Source organism: Ruditapes philippinarum, unplaced genomic scaffold (genome assembly GCF_026571515.1).
Source record: "Ruditapes philippinarum isolate M1 unplaced genomic scaffold, ASM2657151v2 ctg6345_1_1_1_1, whole genome shotgun sequence".
Taxonomy (NCBI): Eukaryota; Metazoa; Mollusca; class Bivalvia; order Venerida; family Veneridae; genus Ruditapes; species Ruditapes philippinarum.
In genome coordinates, this window is record NW_026859321.1 from 283 (window position 1) to 20,783 (window position 20,501).

The following is a 20,501-nucleotide window of genomic DNA, read 5'->3' on the forward strand; positions in this document are numbered from 1 at the left end:
TTTTACGTCACATCGACACAGTATAGGTCATATCGCGACGTTCAAGCTTAACTGGTGGAGGAAGACCTCACGAGAATGATAGTTAAATACAGAAATGAGTTTTGTTCGATTGTTAATCAGTTTATAAACGCACACTTAATCTTGTTCTTGGAACCAACCGGTACCGAGCAATGAGGGTGCAGTTTTATGCTCAAGTAAACAATTGTAGCGCCGATATATGTCGCTTAACATTTTTCGTTAATTTTTGGACGTTTATCGTTAAAGGAGTTTTGGACATTTATCGGCGATTGAGACATTTATCGTCAATTTTTGGACATTTATCGTCGTTTGGACATTTTTCGACGTTTGGACATATATCGGCGCTACAGACATGTATTCTGACAATACTACTATGCACGCATCAAATAAAATCATACCAGTGATTCAGTGAACCAAACAATGTGATGTTGAAAATATAAGTAAATGATGTAAACTGAATAACATCCCCAAAAAGACCACTTGTATGGTAATTGGGCCAGAAAAGAAATTGAAATCCAAACCTTCATTAGTTATAAATATAGAAGGTATATGCCTAAGTCAAACGAAATCTCAGAAATTATTACTTATTTATTTAGATGGAAGCTTACAATAGTATATATCAATATACAAATAAAGTATGTCTGAAATAAATTTTTAAAAAATTGCTCTCTTCAAATGTATAACTTTCTTTTATCAGCTGAAATGAAAGAAATGAAAGAAATGTTTTACAATAACTGTAGTTTACCTTGTTTTGATTATTGTTGTATTATATGGAGCACTTTCAACAAAACTGATTTTGAATTGCGCAGCTACGATTAAATTGTGTAAACCAATTAAAACGCCATCTTTTCAACTATTCCATAACTTAAAGTGTTTAACTTTTGAAAATAGATGCACGTCGCATACTGCATTCTTCATTTTAGATATCCTATTGTTCTCGAAAAATGAAACATATTCACTTAGATTTACTACAAATAGAAACATGATACATGTACAAAATACAAATGTATGTTAAAGGAATTTTTAGAAATAATGCTATGAAAGTTAGGGATAATTTACATTTATATATTAAAGAAACTCCGTCTCTATATGTATTTAAAAGAAATATGAAAAACATAATTATTTACTTAATATTAAACTAAAAAGAATCGGATGAATGCATGTGTCTGTCGATTTAAATGTTTGTTATTTATATTTTATATGTATGTTTCTTTCACTTGTTTAATAGAAAGCCATATTCTTAATAGGACATGTATGTTTCCGTCTTCTCTTCAGTTAGGTTTATAATCAAGCAAATATGTTGATCCAATTTCAAAGACCACAAAACCTTCATAATTTTTCAAGCTTTCGCGCTATCTAGTTTCACGTGCACATGTTCTTCTTTGGCGGTTAGGGGCGGTGCTTGGATATCAGGTGGCCCGTAAATTTCCGAATAAGCCGGTGGTGCCATAGGAATGTTTTCATACGAAAAAAGTTCGGCTGGTTCTTGGTAGCTGTATTGTTGCCCCGTTGTTTCTGGAGCTGTTGGGAAAACATTCCTGGAAGTCGAAGGGTTTGGTGCTTGCATTGTCTGGTACACTCCTCCCTGCCCAACACCATACAGCGGTTGATTGTACCCCTGGTGTTGGCCTGTAGAGCTCACTACCACAGGGCTCTGTTGATACTAAAAATAATATCAGATTATTAAAGAACAAAGAAAGTTAAACCTACACTAACAATGCCAACAAATATTCTTCTTCATAAAAACACGACTGTAGATGAATTTATGACATTATGTAATGGAATAATTTGCAATCTCGATACATTATACAAATTATCATTTTGAAGAGGTTATCCACGGTGTATAACCAACGTGGACAATGGCTGTCAAAAACGCGTTGCTGAGACCTGCAACGGACATCCTTCTTTCCATTCTCGATAGAAGAGACAGATATCACAAAAGATGATGTTATTTCGAATAGAGAGAAGTAAGTATTTGAAAAAAAGAAAAATACTACAGCCCTCTGCTGTATTGTTCTCAATATACATATAAATTATACTATTATGTTATAAACCTACATTTATTATAAATAATATAATATCTGTAATTAAGACAACATTCAATTCTTAGCAGTTTTTTGTTTATTTGTTTATTTTTTTTTTTTGGAGGTGGGGGGAGTTTTTTTACAAATACCGTAATTCATTAATACACGTACCTGATTTTCGACCGTCGATTTCCTGGTTGGCCGTTTACAACACAAACAGCAGACGATGATGCATGTGATAAACCCTAGCAGACACAGGCCACCAATTGTTGCACCAATAATAGTCCCCGCAATCCCACTGACGTCATCATCACAATCATCAGACTCGTCATCATCACAGGCATCTGGACTAATATCGTCACAGTCAATACCTTTGTTGATACAGAGCGAATTGTCACATTTGTGTGAATAAGTTGGGCAGGAACCTGGAAAGTTTAAAAAATTAGATATGTTAGAGTTGCATGGGATACGAGGTATTACCAGTTCAAGATGAATATTGAATTTTGCTTAAGCTGGTGCTAGAGTGTGTGGATGGTAGCTTGCAATCACAATGTACCCATCCGCTCCACGAATAGGCTAAATCAAACCAAGACTGTAATATTTTCAATTTTGCTGTGCTTGGCTTTCCTTAGGGATTCCGTTTTTCTTTATTGAAAAGATAAAAAAAGAAACAATCTCTTCTAACAATAAACACTGATTTAAGTTCTGATTTAAGTTATTTTTACGCGTGGAATTATGCACATACACTTGCGTCATATCGTCAGTGGCCCAATGGGTCAAACGTTTTTTCTCGGATTTGACAGAATAGAATTGCTTCCGTGACGTTTTTGGTTAACACATAATGTTGCTCTTGCAAATCATTTCTTTTGTATTGTTTACAGTAACTTGCATAAAAATCAGGTTATACGTGGAAAAGCCGAGCAGGGCCATCCACAAGGGTTGAAGCGCTCTTAGCTTGCATGTATGACGGGTATAAGTTAAATTGAAACCTCATTAAAACCAATAAGAATATATTTCTAAGTCTAACAAATTTGAGAAAAATCCTTAGTTAACTGGGCGCCGCCATTTTGAAAATCTTGGAAGCTACAATTAGATTTCAAGACGCTTTTGATAAATGTTAATGAGTCCAAGAGCGCGCAAAGCACTATAATTATAACACGTGACTGGAAGACTTTTACTTGCCAATAGCTAGGCAAATGAATAATTATGCCAGAAAAATGCGCCAAAATTATAAAGATGGTTAAACGGGTGGAAAAAAAGTTAATTTTCTAACGTAACTTACCATCATCTGTGAAGGCTGTTATTGTAATAGAAAACACGTCCTTTATATACTGCCCCCTGGTAGGTACATATTTAATACGTAGGTATGGAGAATCAACCCTGAATGAACCTCTTTGTGCGGCTTTTCCACAAATATTGTTCTCCAGTCCTGAGGTAAAAGAAAACTCTTTTAGATCCGTGTAAAGTATATATATTTTAAAGAAGCAAACCTTAGGCTTATCATAAGTCATCATTTCAGATTTTAAAGCTAGAATTTATTATTTATTATATTTACTATGTTTCAAAGTGTCAATAAGATCATCTCCACTAGTATTTGCTTTTTATCGGATGAAAGGTGAATATAAGCATAAACGCTTGACAAGTCATGCTGTTTACTAAAAATAGAATGATTACGTAGAGGATATATTCTTTATACAACTACAAAATGCAAATTAAAAGTGTGTATATACTTAAAACTGTTAAAGAACGCATAAACAAGTTTATATTTACAATTTTAAAGGTTTTGACAATATATTTGTATAATAATAATAATAATAATAATAATAATAATAATAATAATAATGATAATAATAATAATAAAATAATAATAATAATAATAATCATTATATTTATAATAATGATAATTCAATAATAATTGTTTAAAGACTTATACACCATCATTGCTGTGTGGTATTTTTCAACCTAAAATTTCAGTCATTTAAGTTTATTATTAAAAATGTCTAATTTTGGTGAACGTATCGGCCTGTATGACCTGATATTAAAGATTAAAATGCTATATATAACTCGGGACGCGAGGCGAAGGTTATATAGTAAATAACTGTTTAAAATATGGCCATATAAACTGTCATTCTTACATCGAACTTGTAATTCAATGTACTTCACGTTCTTTTTCTTTTTATTTTGATAAAACGAATCATATTTTTAAGTATCTGCGTAGATGTTTAAAACATTATTTTCTTGATTGTCCAATGGAAATCGACGTTACAAACATGCAATATCATAATTCATTCAAATGCAAACAAACTAGGAGTGCAATAATAAATTTTGAACGATTGCTTTTCTTTCAGTTTAAGCAATAAAAAAGCATTTAATTGCACGAAGTTACCTCGAAAGAATTCGTTAAATAATCACATGTATATTGATCGATTACATGTATCTAAATTACGTATGCTGTTTGTTTAAGTTTCATTTAAGTTTATATTTATTTCATTTTTTAATAATTCATATTTTTGTCAACTCTGGTTTTTCCTGCAATAATATCACTCGTTATGGATTACGATACAATTTTGTGCATGGCCCTTTTTTAAACCAGCGTTATTTTTGTAGAACTATCTTAATTTCATTATTTTACAAACTTACCCGGTACTCGTGTTTCGCTTGTCTGACCAACGTAAAGTTCTAGATGACCATTCTTGCAGTCAAGGTCAAGGTCATCGAAATAAAACATCAATTTCGGATATGTACCATACCACGCTAACACAGTAATCTCGCAGGAGCGCTGCTGCTTCGGGTTTGTCCAAGGATAGATGTTGGTGTATATATTGTTATCAGTCAGTTCGAGCTCCAGCTGATAGGTAGCTTTAAGGGACATGCTCAGTTGTCGGCCGCAATAGTCTTCCATCTTGTCTGAAGAGACATTGTCAATAACTTATCAGATGTTACTCATATAAAGAACTTAAAGCATATAAGGATTATATACAATACAAAGTGTTGTACCAAACCTTCACGCATGCGTCAAGTATCGTATGTTTACAATGTCTATTTATCGTCTGCGAATGGCTTACTGTGCTAGGATGTCTGTCGGTTTGACTTTCTGTAAAATTTACAGGGAAGAACTTAATATTAAAACGATTTTCATTGGTCATTTTAAAATTACAAACTGAAATCCGGGACTCTCATTGGCTATTGGCCATTCTAAAATTAGTTTAATAATCTAAAGGATCTTTCTGAAACGTATACACGTCCAAATAAAACAATAATCTAAAGGAGTGTCGGAAACAAAATTTCTTGTTAAATTTCTTGAATGTTTGAGATCTAATAAATGTTTTATTCAACAGAAGAATTTACCGAGTTATAAATGACATTCTAAAATGACGAGACTACGATCCCGGAAAAACAAGTGCATCCGAAAGACACAATGCAAGTAAACGCAATTTTACCTCGTCCGAGATACTTCCTGTTATATATAACATAATTCTTACTCGCATGTAATGTTGTAAGTTTAATTTAATTAATTTAGTTTGTATTATAAGTGTGTATTTTGGATTTTCAAAATTGTCTTCATATATCTAGTATTAAATTAACAAAAATTGGCCGAGGGTTATGTCGGGAGGTGTACCGGGGTGAAGTATTAATCATCCATAACATTTTGTCGTAAATCTACATGTATATTATTAAATCGTGTACGTAACATTCAAAAAACTTTAATCATTATCAGTCAACTTAATTTGTTACTAATGAATATTCATAGTCATGATATTTAACAAGTGTTGAAGTCACGTCAAGTCAAGTAAAACATTAGCATAGACTTATAAACATGATTGTGATAAAATGCGGAGAGTTAGTATCTTTAGTAAATAAACAAAGCCGGTGAGCATGCCGTAGGAGGGACACTGTAAAATTCCACTCAATTTATGAATTACCCATATTAACAAGTACATGTGTATATTTGACTAAAGCGTCCCAGCACGTCACACCTTTATCGTTTCAACGTCACTGACTTCAAATTACTTGCCACTTACCGATGCGGCGGGTTCGAGTAATGCGAAGAAGCCATCCAGCTAGCTTACTGAATGTCGGTGGTTCTACTCAGATACTTGCTCGTGCCTGAAATATTGCACGACAAGGTACCTTAAGCACTCATCTGCAAGTCGCTATAATTATGGCTTTTATAGAGTCGGAAAACTTTTAATGAAAAGCGTTCACACAAGCGTTGAACATTTCTACCTTTTAGATCAAGACAGGCAGATTTATTGCCCTAAATAAGAACATTCCTTTCATGAGGAAACCATTTTGTACTGTTTGTCCATGTAACGTCATTGCTCTGGCATGTATAAAGCTTATGGAGCAATGTCTTTCATGATTCTCATGCATGGAGTTCTTATTAACGTGTTATGGTCTACCTTTGAACAATATATATTTTGCTTCTGAAATACGTAGTCTTTACACGCAATTTATGGAATTAAGAAAAAAATAAAAATGACGTAAGCGACACATTTTAATATTGATATATAACGTCTTAAGTGGTTCTTGATAACTAATATATGTCACAAACCGACCGTTTTAAAAATCATTGTTATATCAATGCTTAAATGACTGGCGGCTTGATCGAGCGGTTAACGCGTCCAACTATTAATCTATAAGGAATACTGACCGCGTGGGCTCAAACCCTAACAGAGGCAAGCCGTTGTTTCCATGCGAAATAAACTTTACACTCATTGCTTCGTCCTGGTTTGTTGCCAGGAACGAATTCGAGAGTATTTTAATAAGTTTATAGCTTTAAACCATGCATTTGACTATATTTTTGAGTATTTTCTGTATTTCTTCCCAATAAAACAATTTTACGTATAAATTCACGGTAGTTTTGATGTTTTCCGTTATTCCTAACCTGCTTCCTAAATTAAGAAACAATTATTATTATAACGAACATGTTTCATGAAATTACGAAAAACTACTTACAATCGTGGCGCGCATTAATCCAAGGTAGAAAAAGTCCGAAAATAATGAACGTTACTGTCCGGGACGCCATTGTGTTTTGATAAAACATATGACGATATTCAATACAGGTTACCGTATCTTAAAGGACTGAGATTTACGATGCAAGTAAATAAACAAATAAAGGGTATTCAAAAGCGAGGCTTATCAGCAATTCTGAATTTATTGCCCGTACACGTGATGTGAGTAATGCCAGTACACAAATTCTTTTTATAGGAATATATGTCACGTAAAACATACAACAAGAGTGCATTAACTGTGACAATGAATAAATCTGAAAATTATGTGATATTTAATTCTTAAACATGCACCATAAACTCATTATTATTATTATTATCAGTTGATAATGATGATGATGATGATGATGATGATGGTGGAGTGGTGGTGGTAGTGATGATGCCGACGACTATGATGATGTTAATTATTAATGATGAAGGTATCATCATCATCATATCTTCATTATCATCATTATCATCATCTAATCATCATCTTAATTGTCATCATAATCATCTTAATTGTCATAACTTCATCATCATCATCGACATCAACAACAAGAGCAACGACAACACTATTCTTGTCATCATCATCATCATTATCTTTATTGTCATCATCATCATCAACATATTCTTCTTCTTCATCTTCTTCCTCTTCTTCCACTTAATCATCTTTATCATCATCATCTTCTTCTTCAGCATCATCATCATCATCATCATAAAAATCATCATCATCATCATCTTCTTCTTCTTCTTTTTCTTCTCCTCCTTCTTCATCATCATCATCATCATCTTCATCTTTATCATCGTCATCATCTCCATCATCATCACCTTTATTGTCACCATATCCATCATCATCATTCCTCTTCTTGCAGCCTTCTGTTCTTCATTATATCTTTTCTATAGTTTATAGATTCGGAAGAAAAAATTATATATAGGGTACTTTAGATACTTAAATTTGTTGAGGTTCAGTTTTATAGTTCTGGGGTGTTAGATAAGAATTTGGAGTTTTATTGGACTGGGTTTTATTGTGTGTATTTATTGTCGATATATGTTTTAATTCAGAGCGTTGTTCGACAGAGATCTTAATATATCCCGGTGTATCTAAAGTTTAGATATACTTAAATAAGTCTTGCATGCATTGCGTAGCGTTAATTTTGAGCTGTCTTAATTACATTGTCATATATATCTATTCTATGTTCCGTCCAATATATGATAAATGAACCGACTTCATTTCTTCATTCTTCAAAGGCTGGAACAAACAGAATATGTGCTTTTTATTTTAGCATTACAGTTGACAATAAGTCGGCATTGCTAATGCAATTGGTAAAACTCAATCGGAACACATCGACACTACAATAGAGTGAACTAGTTCTACCACGTGACTTGATGCAAAATATACCGCAGTGTGTTTTTTTAATGATGGGTAACAACGACATCTGCCGAATGTTTTTAAAGTAAAAATATCCTATGTATATGTTAGTGTTCATCCGAAACAGAAACTTGACGGAAGCGATAGCTTTTTGTAGTACAGCTACGGATGAAAACTAACATATTTAGTGTCAAGTTTTATTTGTCCTTTATAACGTCACAACCTTTTTTACAAACGCATGCATTTCTATGAATCACTATGAAAAATAGAAGGCGAATATGAGCGGAATTTGATATAGTATCTCTGAAAATTAACACACATAGTTTTTAAGAAATACAGCGTTTTCATTGGCTGACAAGTAAAGCTGGACTTTGATTTAAAAATATGCCTGAAAACCAAAAGTAGTTTTAAAATACACACTGTCATACAATAATAATAAAATATTGTCGTTCCAGTTTTAACGAATATATAATCAAGATGGCATATGTATTTTAATATGAACTGTTTACTTTCATAACTATAAATTTATCTAATTCAGATGAACCTTTACATCATAGTTATGGAATAAATTAAGTCAACAACTTCCACCATTTACTTACTTTTTTACAACAATGTTAAAGTTTTACATTAATACATTAATACCGTATCCTTAGTATTGTGTTCGAGGTCCTTATCCGAAAATTGAAAGTTGCGAATGTACATGTATATGAAACGGTATTGTACACATTTGTAAGGTTTGATTTAATAAACAATTATTATGTTGTTGATGTAAATGTATTAATAGAAAGATAAAATACTTTTAGCTTAACCTTTACTTACATACACAATGTATTGATTTCAACGGAAAAATGGTTGGAATAGCTTAAATGCGTTGACACTGAATGGAACGTGAGGGGAGATAAATGGAACGGAATGGAATGGAACCTATTCCACTGTTCCACATGCTATGTTTTCATAATAACTCTAAGAAAACAAATATATTAAGCTATGGGTTAGTGTGTTATAAATTAAAAAAAAAACAGTAACACCGACATCTGAATAATAATCTAATGCCCAAGATTTTGAAAAAATAACGTTCCGGAAATAACCGTTTTGCTACGATATTAGAATATTTGGCGGGAAAGCATTACCTAAGACTATGCTTGTATGTTTTATTCTGGTTTGGAATTGGGGGAGTTGCAGTTACCTCTTCTAGTTACAGCCTGTCCTCTCTCAGATAAATTCCTTCCTTAACCACGCAAACCAGAGTAATTGCAATAAAAAAAATCTTATTTGTATATGCTTAATTGTATTTTTTAGCAAGTGAAAAGGTGTGCAATATATATGTCGAAATATTGTAAAGGATATTGTTTTGTTATTTGTAAACCTATTTCATAAAACTCATGAAATTCTGCATACAAGATTGGAATAAATTGAATTTACACAAACGCTATGACGATCTGTTGTATATTTTATAGGAGCATTATGGGAACGCTTGGACAGACCTCGTATGGAGAAGCGTAAAATGTCAAGGGCTCGAATTCTTCTGTCCATTTTCTGCTTGGTTGCTCAAGTATAAAATTTAAATCATATTTAAGCATTACTTACTATCATAAGCCATAATTATCTTAGATATAATCTGAACCTATTTAAATCTTGCGGGAGTTTCAGTTTCGACATTTTACGCGATACATTTATCGCTGCATGTATTCATCGATATATCGATGGATATATCGCTGGCTATAATAGCTTAGCAGCCGTATCATTTACTTTGATTTACTATAAAATATGTTATATATTGTACGCATTCGGCTTTACTATTCCACAAAACCTGTATAAACTATGGTGGTTATTTAAACTTTCCTGCGTTGAGGGATGTACATGTACAGTGTTTATAAGAAGATAGAAAACCTCAAATAAAAGCATGTGTTTTTGGATAAAATCAAATATTTATGAAAATAAATAACCAATTTCCGTTTGTTTAGTAATTACAAGTGTTTTCAACTGGTTTTTAGCTATAAAATCTGCAATTCTGATATAAATATCTGTGTTATTTGAATGCGTTATCACTATTCTGTTGTTAAAAGATTTCAAGCTGAAAGGAAAATGTAACTTGATTTGTGTAGCACCAGAGTGAATAAAATGAATACAAGTACGAAAATACGATGAAAATGAAATTTTTTTATAAAACATTACAAAATGATATATATCACAGCTTTTTCCAATTACCCATATTTTTTACCCATTAAGATACAAAATGTTAATTCTGAATATATTTACGTAGTCTGTTATTGTCCAGTATAAAACTAAGAGGCAGTTTTACACATGAATTAAAAATGATGCAAGTTTATCAACTGTTCGCTTATTGTTATGGGATACATTTTGTTCTTGATGTTTCCCTAGATATTGAGGTACAAGCTTTTGTGAGTCACACAGGTTAGACATATTCTTATAGTCATTCAGTAGCTCTTATATTGAATATTTCATAACATTGTATCGTGATGACGTAGTTTACATATGACGTTGTTTTGTTATGAAGGCACATTGTAAGTGCCTGCAGCACTTTGATTATTGATGTTGTTGTCAGACGGTACAGTTGGATACATGGCAGAGCTGGCAGGATACGGCGAACCCTGATTTTGTATAGTGACAGACTGTTGTTGTCCCGGGGGTATGTTGTAATTCACTCCGTACATAGGCTGATTCACTCCGTACATAGGTTGACTGTATCGGTTCTGGTCCTGTGCGGTATATACAACAACAGGTGCACCTGTATTCTGCAATAAACGAGAGAAAAAATCTGATCTGTTAATTTTGTATAATACGGGCATTAGAGTCCTTGGTATTGACTTACACAACAAGTCATAAAAGTACCATTAAACTATTTATCTGTAAATGAAAGGTTATGTTACTGTATTAGATTAATATTTTTGAATAGATTTTTTAACGAGAGAGCCGTATGAAATGTTCTTGCATAGCAGACTGTCGTTTCGCGAGCTTTACCCTTGCCGGAACTATCTGCCTAGGATGACATCATTTTGTCGTTGTTATTAAAGTTGTAAATTCATACGCTATTGAAAGAAAATAGTTATGGATGAATTGACATTAATTTCCATGAACAAATATCTTATTGAGACAAACCACTTTAAATATGAAATATGTGGCAAAATATGCAAGAAAAAATATCTGACATCAGATCGGAATATCCCCGCCCATGGTTATTTTTTTCTATTTTATTCCTAAATACATACCTACAAATTGTTCATCGTTTGACACTTTTAACCTTGTATTTGTTACAAAAAACGGCCTACTTTCACTTTACCTCAATTCAATGATTGCTAACAATTGGTATTTATATTATAAACAAAAGGATTAATGGAAAACAATGGAAAACACTTAAGGAAAAACTATCAAATGATTCCAAGCTTATGCGTCCATTTGCAACCATTTCATTCGATCATTGTCCCTTGATTAACTCATAATTAATCCAATTTAATATAACTATTGGCTTTCCCTCGGCAAAATAGTAAGACATAAGAAAAGAAATTCACACAACATTATATACATGAAGTACTAGGAATATTGTAAAAATAAATACAAAGTTTGTTGAAAAAAATACCATAACGCCAGACTCTTTCCAATCATTCTCCTACTGTGTGTTTATTATACACGTAGCCTTATTTCCCCTGATAGATATCAGTTACTTGTTAAATAAAAAAGAAGATGAGTAACTTGTAAACTAACCAGACACTACCTCAAGAAAACAAGCCAAAAATATATTACTTAGTTGATTTTACGAAGGTATCTAGAAGCCTAAAGTAAATAAATAAATAAATAAATAAATAAATAAATAAATAAATAAATAAATAAATAAATAAATAAATAAATAAATAAATAAATAAATAAATAAATAAATAAATAAATAAATAAATAAATAAATAAATAAATAAATAAATAAATAAATAAATAAATAAATAAATAAAAATAAATAAATAAATAAATAAATAAATAAATAAATAAATAAATAAATAAATAAATAAATAAATAAATAAATAAATAAATAAATAAATAAATAAATAAATAAATAAATAAATAAATAAATAAATAAATAAATAAATAAATAAATAAATAAATAAATAAATAAATAAATAAATAAATAAATAAATAAATAAATAAATAAATAAATAAATAAATAAATAAATAAATAAATAAATAAATAAAAACTGTTTCTGTTTGATCAAAACCTTTATTATGACATGAACGTTTATCTCGACATTTCGTTATCTCGATATTTTTCGAAGGTCCCGGCGACTTCAAGATAATCAGAGTCGATTGTACATGTTAATGAACAGATTTGCAGATTGTGCATAGGGCGTTATTGATTATAGCTATTGAGTTCTATAAAAACTCCTAAAAATTTACCTGCACAGTCGTTCCTTGCCTCATCCCAGTTCGTTTTGCACAGCATATACAGCAAATGATCGCACTGATGACAATAGCTAACCCAGCCACAGCCCCGACAACAATACCAATTATAGCACCCGTGCTTAGATCACATGATGAATTGTCACCGCACGAGTTATAACCATTACACACTATATCATCATCTATACATCTTCCGTTAGAACACGTGTGTCCATAGCTGGGACAATATCCTGTAAAAAGATATAAAAAATGGTACTGAATTAACAACACATATATGTCACTTTACAGGGGCAGGGGAACTCTCTTATTTAATTGCTGTGTCGCCTTAATGGTGAAGTAATTTTTTTAAAAAGAATGTAAAATAATCGATTATAAATCAAACCATCTTAAATAACATATAATAAACCATACTTAAAAGCAAAATATTTTCTACAGTAGTGAACAAAGAAAGTACTAATTACATATTGAAAACAGCACTTTCAATCCACGACAATTACGAAAATAAAGGTCAAAATATGCAAAAATATTCCTTACTGTGTTAGTCACGCAGTGGAAATATGTTAATAAATACTGCAAAAATCAGTCATTCATTGCATATAACATGTAAATCACTACTGTGAATATGTATATTTTTCTCAAAGTGGATTTTCTTGATATTTTTTATCGTCCGGAGGCACGTGGCTTTCATAAATTGAATAATGGAGACACATATATATAGGATTAAAAATAATAACGATAAAACTTGTATAGATTCTTCCAAAGCAGAATGTAACAAGTCTCCCCTTATTTGTCACAGGGACATACACATTGTACATTATTCATAATTTCTCAATTAAATGGATGAAAAAAATGGTATGAAACTTTGTATGTTTATGAACTGTTATCGCATATTCTGTCAAACATTTTTATAAAAGAAAACTATCCATATCTCTGACGCAGTTCAGTAAGTTTCGCCATTCATGTCTTGATTGTTTATTTGTTTGTTAGTTTGTTCGTTCGTATGTATGTTTGTATGTTTGTTTGTATACACTTTATTGAATATATTGAATAAGCAATAACCACTCATTTAATGCATGCAGAATAAACCTATGTAACATACTTTATTAAGTGTTATGAAATGCAACAAACCAGATGGCTTGGTGCGAAACAGCGCATCTTGTACTTTATGATATATGAGCTTAAACCGTGTCTCAACAAACCCTCGATAATGGTTATACATTTTAATTAGACCATTTAATTAGAACACAATTTTTTTATTTTTCTAAAGGAAAGGTCGGATGATGCTGGCTAGGTTTAAAAGTACTAATCAACTCGACTTCCGTATCTTTAAATCTAATGCCATTTTCACCATTTCTATCCACAGAAATAAAATAATTTCCGGCCAAAGATACCGCCATTCGCTAAATAAATTATATAAGATCGTGGGAACTGTGACATCCGACACCTTCATATAGGGCTCATCGTGAAGTCGGGGGTACTCCTGAATCCCGACCGTCACTGGGAAGTCGAGGGTCAGTAGTGCACCTGGCACGGCCTGGGGCGCGTGTCATCGCAGGAAGACTTTATTGGAGCTTCCATGCCCCAGGTCGTGCTCTGGTTGAGTTAAGGTCCACGATAGAGTAGGCGGAGACCACCAGTTCCCGCCGATCTGAAAACTTTTCTATAAAATACATTATAAATTATATTCAATTAACTTTGCATAAAAATACTTGAATATTAGGTAACTTTAACAAAAGGGAAGTAAATCTACTATGTAAAGCTATTTTTTGTTATCTCCCCTCATCTGCCATATTGAGATTATTTAAGTTACCATGGATTTTCTGTTCTATACCCTATCTTGTTTGTTATTGTTCAACATTAGACTTCTCAGTTAATACCTTGAAAATGATTCGCATGTTTACTGAAATACATGTAGTATATTCACTTTGTTTCATTTTTGTTTCGCATCATGATATTGTGATATGTTAAAAATGTTGATTATTATAATGACTTATCGTCGATTTAATTTTATACATGTATTATTTTTTCCCCTTTACTTCTGTTTTTTTTTTTTTTTTTTTTTTTTTTTTTTTTTTTTTTTTCTTTTTTTTTCTCTCCAAACCTAAATTTTAACTACATTTTTCATTGTAAATTTTCTAGGTCCATCCAGTGACACTTTTTTTTACAATCGAATCACATTGGTGAAAAACAAATACAGAAAGAAAAAAAAATAAAGAAAAAAATAAAACACTACCTTTGAGTGTAAGATCAGCTTTCGCTATCAGTTAATATGTTTTAGCAATATATACAATAGTTTTGCCTCTTCACGTACTTGAAATTTGAAAGTATACAAATCTAACATGTAATATCAAATTATTTACCATTATATTCTTCTTTTCGCTACTTATACATACCTGTACCATAAGCTGTTATGACCACTGTGAATATATCACTAATATACTGACGTTTCTTTGGGACGTATCTTATTCTGAAAGACATGTCTTTTACTGTATAAACACTATTCGGTTTACTAGACCCACAAATCTCTCCTTCCAATCCTGAAAAAAAACAGGACAGACTTGCATTGGTGTAATCAGAACCTTTTGAACGCGTAGACAGACATTACATGTACAGCGTTTCTCAAAACGTTACAAACAAGGTTTTACGTATCAAAAGGTATGTTAAATAACGCGCACTTTCTCATTATTCAAACATATAGATAAAATGAAGTACTTACAATTGAAAATCTGCAAAGTATCTTAAAAAATATGTTCAAAATTTAATGGAAAATCGGAAGGTTAGTGCAATTCTTACTCCGATTCAAGTGAAAATGCGTTGCAACGATTTTCATTTATGAGACGTTTTGCACAATAAAATTGATTATTCTAGAAAATGGGATGACCTACATCAAATGGTACACAGATCTCAGAGAAATAAATTCCAGTCACGATATGTTAAAAAAAACATCAGTGGAGTACCTTTAATCAGTTAGAAACTATCGACTGTCTTGCAAGATCCCTTTAAGCATGTTACATGCAAACTCAATGGCGTTGTTAAGGCGTGACCGGCTTATTGATTACGCACTTATGAAATTATGGAGATATTTTAAGGCCTTCTTGCTTAATAATAACTTAACAAAAATTTGAAACGTTACTCCATCACCACATTTAATTATTCGTAACATTTTCGCTGTGCTTTATTTGTTTTCATTTTTTCATGCCAAGGTGAAAGGCATCAAATGTAAATATGTGTCAAAAGCAAAATGTTTGGTAGAAAAGCAATTAAACATGTTATAATGATATTTTTATCTCCCGTGTGTACAAACAGGACTTAATAGAAAAAGATCGTCCTAAAAACCTTAGGTCAGTTAAATGCGATCGCAAAAAACAAATATTATTTTTTCACACGTAGGCTTGACGACGCGATATATTATATATTAAATGGAAAGAATAGTACAGACTCCGCCTTTACCAGTCCTGGTGATGACGAAAATTGCATCGTAGAAGGTTTTGGGTGGGTAACGATTAAAAAAAAAAGATAATCTATTGAGCGGCAAACTAACAGAAACTAACAGAGAACTAACATATACATAATATCTTGACATAAAATATTGATTTTCTTGAAAAATATGCTACCTTAAGTTAAGTCATGCCCGTTGCATTCAGTGCTTTCAGCACTTTGGTTTAATATGATGCTTACCATTGACTCTCGAGTGTCCACTTTTGCCACTGTAAAACTCAAGATGTCCATCGCTACAGTCTAGGTCTAAATCATCAAAATAGATCATGAAGTCAGAATAGTACGAATACCAGGCTTCAAACGTAGTCTCGCACACTCTGTCCGTGCTTCCGTACGGATAATTATTATGATGGAGTTCATAGATGTATTCGTCATCCATTTTGAGCTCAATTTGTTGTTCATCTTTGAGGATGAAACTAAACTCCTGGTTGCAGTAATCCTGCATGTTATCTGGAGACAATATACATAAAATGTAGCATAACTGTGGTTTCTTTAATTGATATAATAGTGTAAAACTTAGTGAAATATTCGAGTCCTAATCTCTAAATTGAAGACCCAGTTGATAATTTAATGATAAATTAGATGGGTACTTTAAGTAAATGCATGTTGCAGTAAAGCTGCAAGTCATCTAGACACAAACTACATAAAGATATAGCAAAACTGTGGTTTCTTAAACTGATATAAGACTTTATCGCATACCCGTGCCGCTTTTGCGGCTTCGTAAAAAATGGTATTGCACGGCCGTGCATATATATTTTGACGTGACACGTTTGCGTTATACAAACAGTGTAAAGAAGCGTTAAATCTTAGCGTTATATACTATAATATATATACTGTAGGCTTGTCAATGCAAAATGACTCTTATTCACTTTAAACGATCTTTATAAACTTAATTTCGTTTAAGTTCATTACTAAATTTATTGAACTCGTTGATGATCGCCAGAGGCTCGTGCAATATAATTTTATTCAACTCGTTCAATAAATTCAGTATTGAACTTACAGTCATTCAATATCCTATATGTAAAACACAGTTTAAACATTCGAGCCTTAATCTCTTATTTGAAGACCCAGTTGATATATAATACTATGATAACAAAATTGTGTATTTAGGAAATATATATCAGTTTTGAGTGCATTGTTGTAGAATAATGTATGGTTATGGTTCAAATGCGTAGGATTATAATCATGAAGGCCTAATGTCTAAGTAATGAACTACAAAGCATTTGAACTATAAACCGTGCATTGTTATACTATAATACAAGAAATACAAGATACTGAATGAGTGTTCAATACTGAGCCTCTGGCGAGCATAATATTATTTTATTCAGCGAGTTCAATTAAATTCAATAATGAACTTACACGAATGTAATAGCGAGCTCGACGAGCTGGCCCGAAGGCTTTACGGTAACGCGAGTACCTGCTAAGTGATGGTTTTAAAAACTTTCGTCCGAAGTACCGAATTGGACACATCGCAACTTTTCGAATTACAAGATGACGATACAAGCCGATGTACTCTGATTGAAAACGGAAGCGTAGACTGGTGTCCTGAGCACTTATATAGGAACCATAATAGAAAGGAGGAACCAGAATAAACGGAAGCAGTGTATAAAATACCGAATGACAACTTTGAAACGGAAAATGTAAAATAAAAATGAACGATTATTTTAAACTATCTTACGGTAAAAGAAAATCGAGCTCGCTTTGAGCCTTGCCTTTTTCATTTTAGCGAGCTCGAAGAGCTGGCCCAAAGGGCCTGCTTGCAAAGCGAACTTCACAGAAACGCGAGTACCTGATAGTTAGTGATGGTTTTGAAACAATACAGGATTGGAGCAGTACCTCTCGATGCTTGCAGAAATCATGATCACAAAATAGACAAATATCGTCTTTTTCGCCGATTTTTACATTTTTCGTTCAGTATCATTCATAAATCGGTGTGAAAACATGAATTGGACCTATTAAAGTTCATTCCGTTGCATAAAAAGGCAAGATTTTAGAAACTTTTCGAATTACATGATAACTATAAAAGCCGAGGTATTCTGATTGAAAACGGAAGTGTAGATTGGTGTCCTGCGCAATTTTATGGGAACCATAATGCGACAGGGAACCAGAATAAACGGAAGCAGTGTATAAAATACCGAATGACAATTTTAAAAAGGAAAATGTAAAATAAAAATGAACGATTATTTTATACGAGGCTTGACCGGCTATAGACTACACGTGTATGTAAAATAAAATAAAATAAAATATATAGAATTTAATACCTATTGAACAATGAAATTTTCACTGTCAGTTCTAGTTGGGCGCCGCCATTTACAATGTAACTCAATGATAATGGGGGGGGGGGGTACAATAACGGAACAAAATTTTTCGGATTAGTAATACTCGTTTAGTGTTCCGAGTGAAAACGGAAGCGGTGCATGAAATACCGAATAACACCTTTAACACCCCCCATATAAGACAAGTCGCGTGCTTTAAATGACGTACCATTGACCCGCGCCTTTTATGAATGAATTGCGTTCTTAGGATGACGTCATTTTTCCGTTATGATGTTCATACGCTACTATAAGAATAAAGTGCGTAATGAGAATATCAGTTTTCGATCATAATTTCTGTTTCGAAAATAATTGACATGCAATATGCAAGAAAAACAATAAAACACCGGCTGTTGGTACAAAGGGGAATATCTAGCTCTCGGGTAACTGTTTAGCGGCGGAAACTCGACAGGGCCTCGTTACCGCTTTAAACATTTACCCTCGAGCTATATATTCCGGTCTGTACCGGCAGTCGGTAGTTCGTATGAGGCAAATGACGTCACGTCTAAATATATACACGGCCGTGCAATACCATTTTACGGAGTTGCAAAGTGGCACGGGTATATGATAAAAATAAATATATATATTGATGAATATTATGAAGGCCGGTTACCAGCCAACTTTTTGTGATTATTAGTAACGTAGTAACAGGGCCAAGTAATCAGGACTAAACAATATGTTGAACTACAATGAGCGTAGAAGTAAAATGTCTTGACGTCACTAAGTTAATAAACGATATATATGACGTCATATCACGTCTGAGCATTTCCTTTTATGTTGCGCAAAATTATATGGTGTAATAATGCACTTGCCTGCCCTGTCTGTTTGAGGAATATTGTTGCGTTAGAATAAATTCTATCTTTATATTATTAAAAAAAAACGCTTTAAAAAAAGAGTTCTAAACACATTAATTTTGCCCACTCAGAATTTCCTTTCAGGCAGAACTGTAAAAGTTTACAACGATCGAATAGTTCAAAAGGATGATATCAAAATATATTTCATTGATGAAATACAGTACTTTATTGGTTTTAAAGGCTGACGGTATAATACTTACATATTATTTAAAGTTTGAATGGTTAATATATCAACAAGCAAATGTAGACATAATCATTAAGTCATATTGTTTACAATTTACAAAAATAAGTTACTTACATCCGTGACATATCCCATCTAAAGCCAGCAACACTATTCCAAATAACAGTAATTTCGCCATATACCATTCTTTTCTATAATGTTTAACGTCCGCCATTTAAAGAATGTTTTAGATATCTGACCTTAATATGAGTTTGTTATCTCTACGCCAGATAGGATTGGTCGTTTATTACGTATGGGGCTGTGATGTAAAAATCTAAAACACTTAGTTACCCATATCTTCTGTTTACATTAAGTTGTCATTTCGCCAGACGACTTAAAATGATCAATATGTGTTGAAATACCAATATACATGTATTATATAGCATACATATTGCAAAATACATGGCTTATCAGACAAGGTATTTCATTCAATACATTCATAATTTATTTTTTTGTGAAAAGAACTGAACTGTAGGATTTATCTTCCCATTGATCAAAAAGATTCTCATATTCTACCCTATCTAGAATCACGTGCGTTGAGTCCAATATACGTTGATGCTTCCCTTATATAGAATTATAAAGTCAATATTTGTTGTTGCTTTGCTTGTAGAATACACGTTAATGTTTTCCTTATGTAGAATTAAAAAATCAACATAGATTTATGCTTCCCTAATATGAACCTTAAAGGTCAATATTCGTTGATACTTCCCTTGTTTGAAGCTAATAAGAATCGATGTGCATGCGTCTCTCTGTTTCCAGGAGAAAAATCAATGGAAACATGTTAATATCAATATATTTAAAACATTTCTAT

The 20,501-nt window shown here is 32.3% G+C and overlaps 2 protein-coding genes across 2 annotated transcripts; both read right to left on the reverse strand.

The window, feature by feature from the left end:
• Positions 1 to 591: 591 nt before the first annotated feature.
• LOC132756073 (uncharacterized) lies at positions 592 to 7,161 on the reverse strand. Its single transcript, XM_060747057.1, has 5 exons — positions 7,002 to 7,161; positions 4,683 to 4,949; positions 3,325 to 3,471; positions 2,214 to 2,467; positions 592 to 1,681 (listed from the first exon to the last, which is right to left on the reverse strand). The coding sequence occupies exons 1-5, from the start codon at positions 7,087 to 7,089 to the stop codon at positions 1,358 to 1,360; spliced, it is 1,080 nt and encodes a 359-aa protein (XP_060603040.1). The 5' UTR covers positions 7,090 to 7,161; the 3' UTR covers positions 592 to 1,357.
• A 3,381-nt stretch (positions 7,162 to 10,542) lies between these two features.
• Positions 10,543 to 19,919, reverse strand: LOC132756074 (uncharacterized). Its single transcript, XM_060747058.1, has 5 exons — positions 19,769 to 19,919; positions 16,485 to 16,754; positions 15,200 to 15,343; positions 12,804 to 13,036; positions 10,543 to 11,158 (listed from the first exon to the last, which is right to left on the reverse strand). Exons 1-5 carry the CDS (start codon positions 19,863 to 19,865, stop codon positions 10,913 to 10,915), a joined length of 990 nt encoding a protein of 329 aa, XP_060603041.1. The 5' UTR covers positions 19,866 to 19,919; the 3' UTR covers positions 10,543 to 10,912.
• Positions 19,920 to 20,501: the final 582 nt, after the last annotated feature.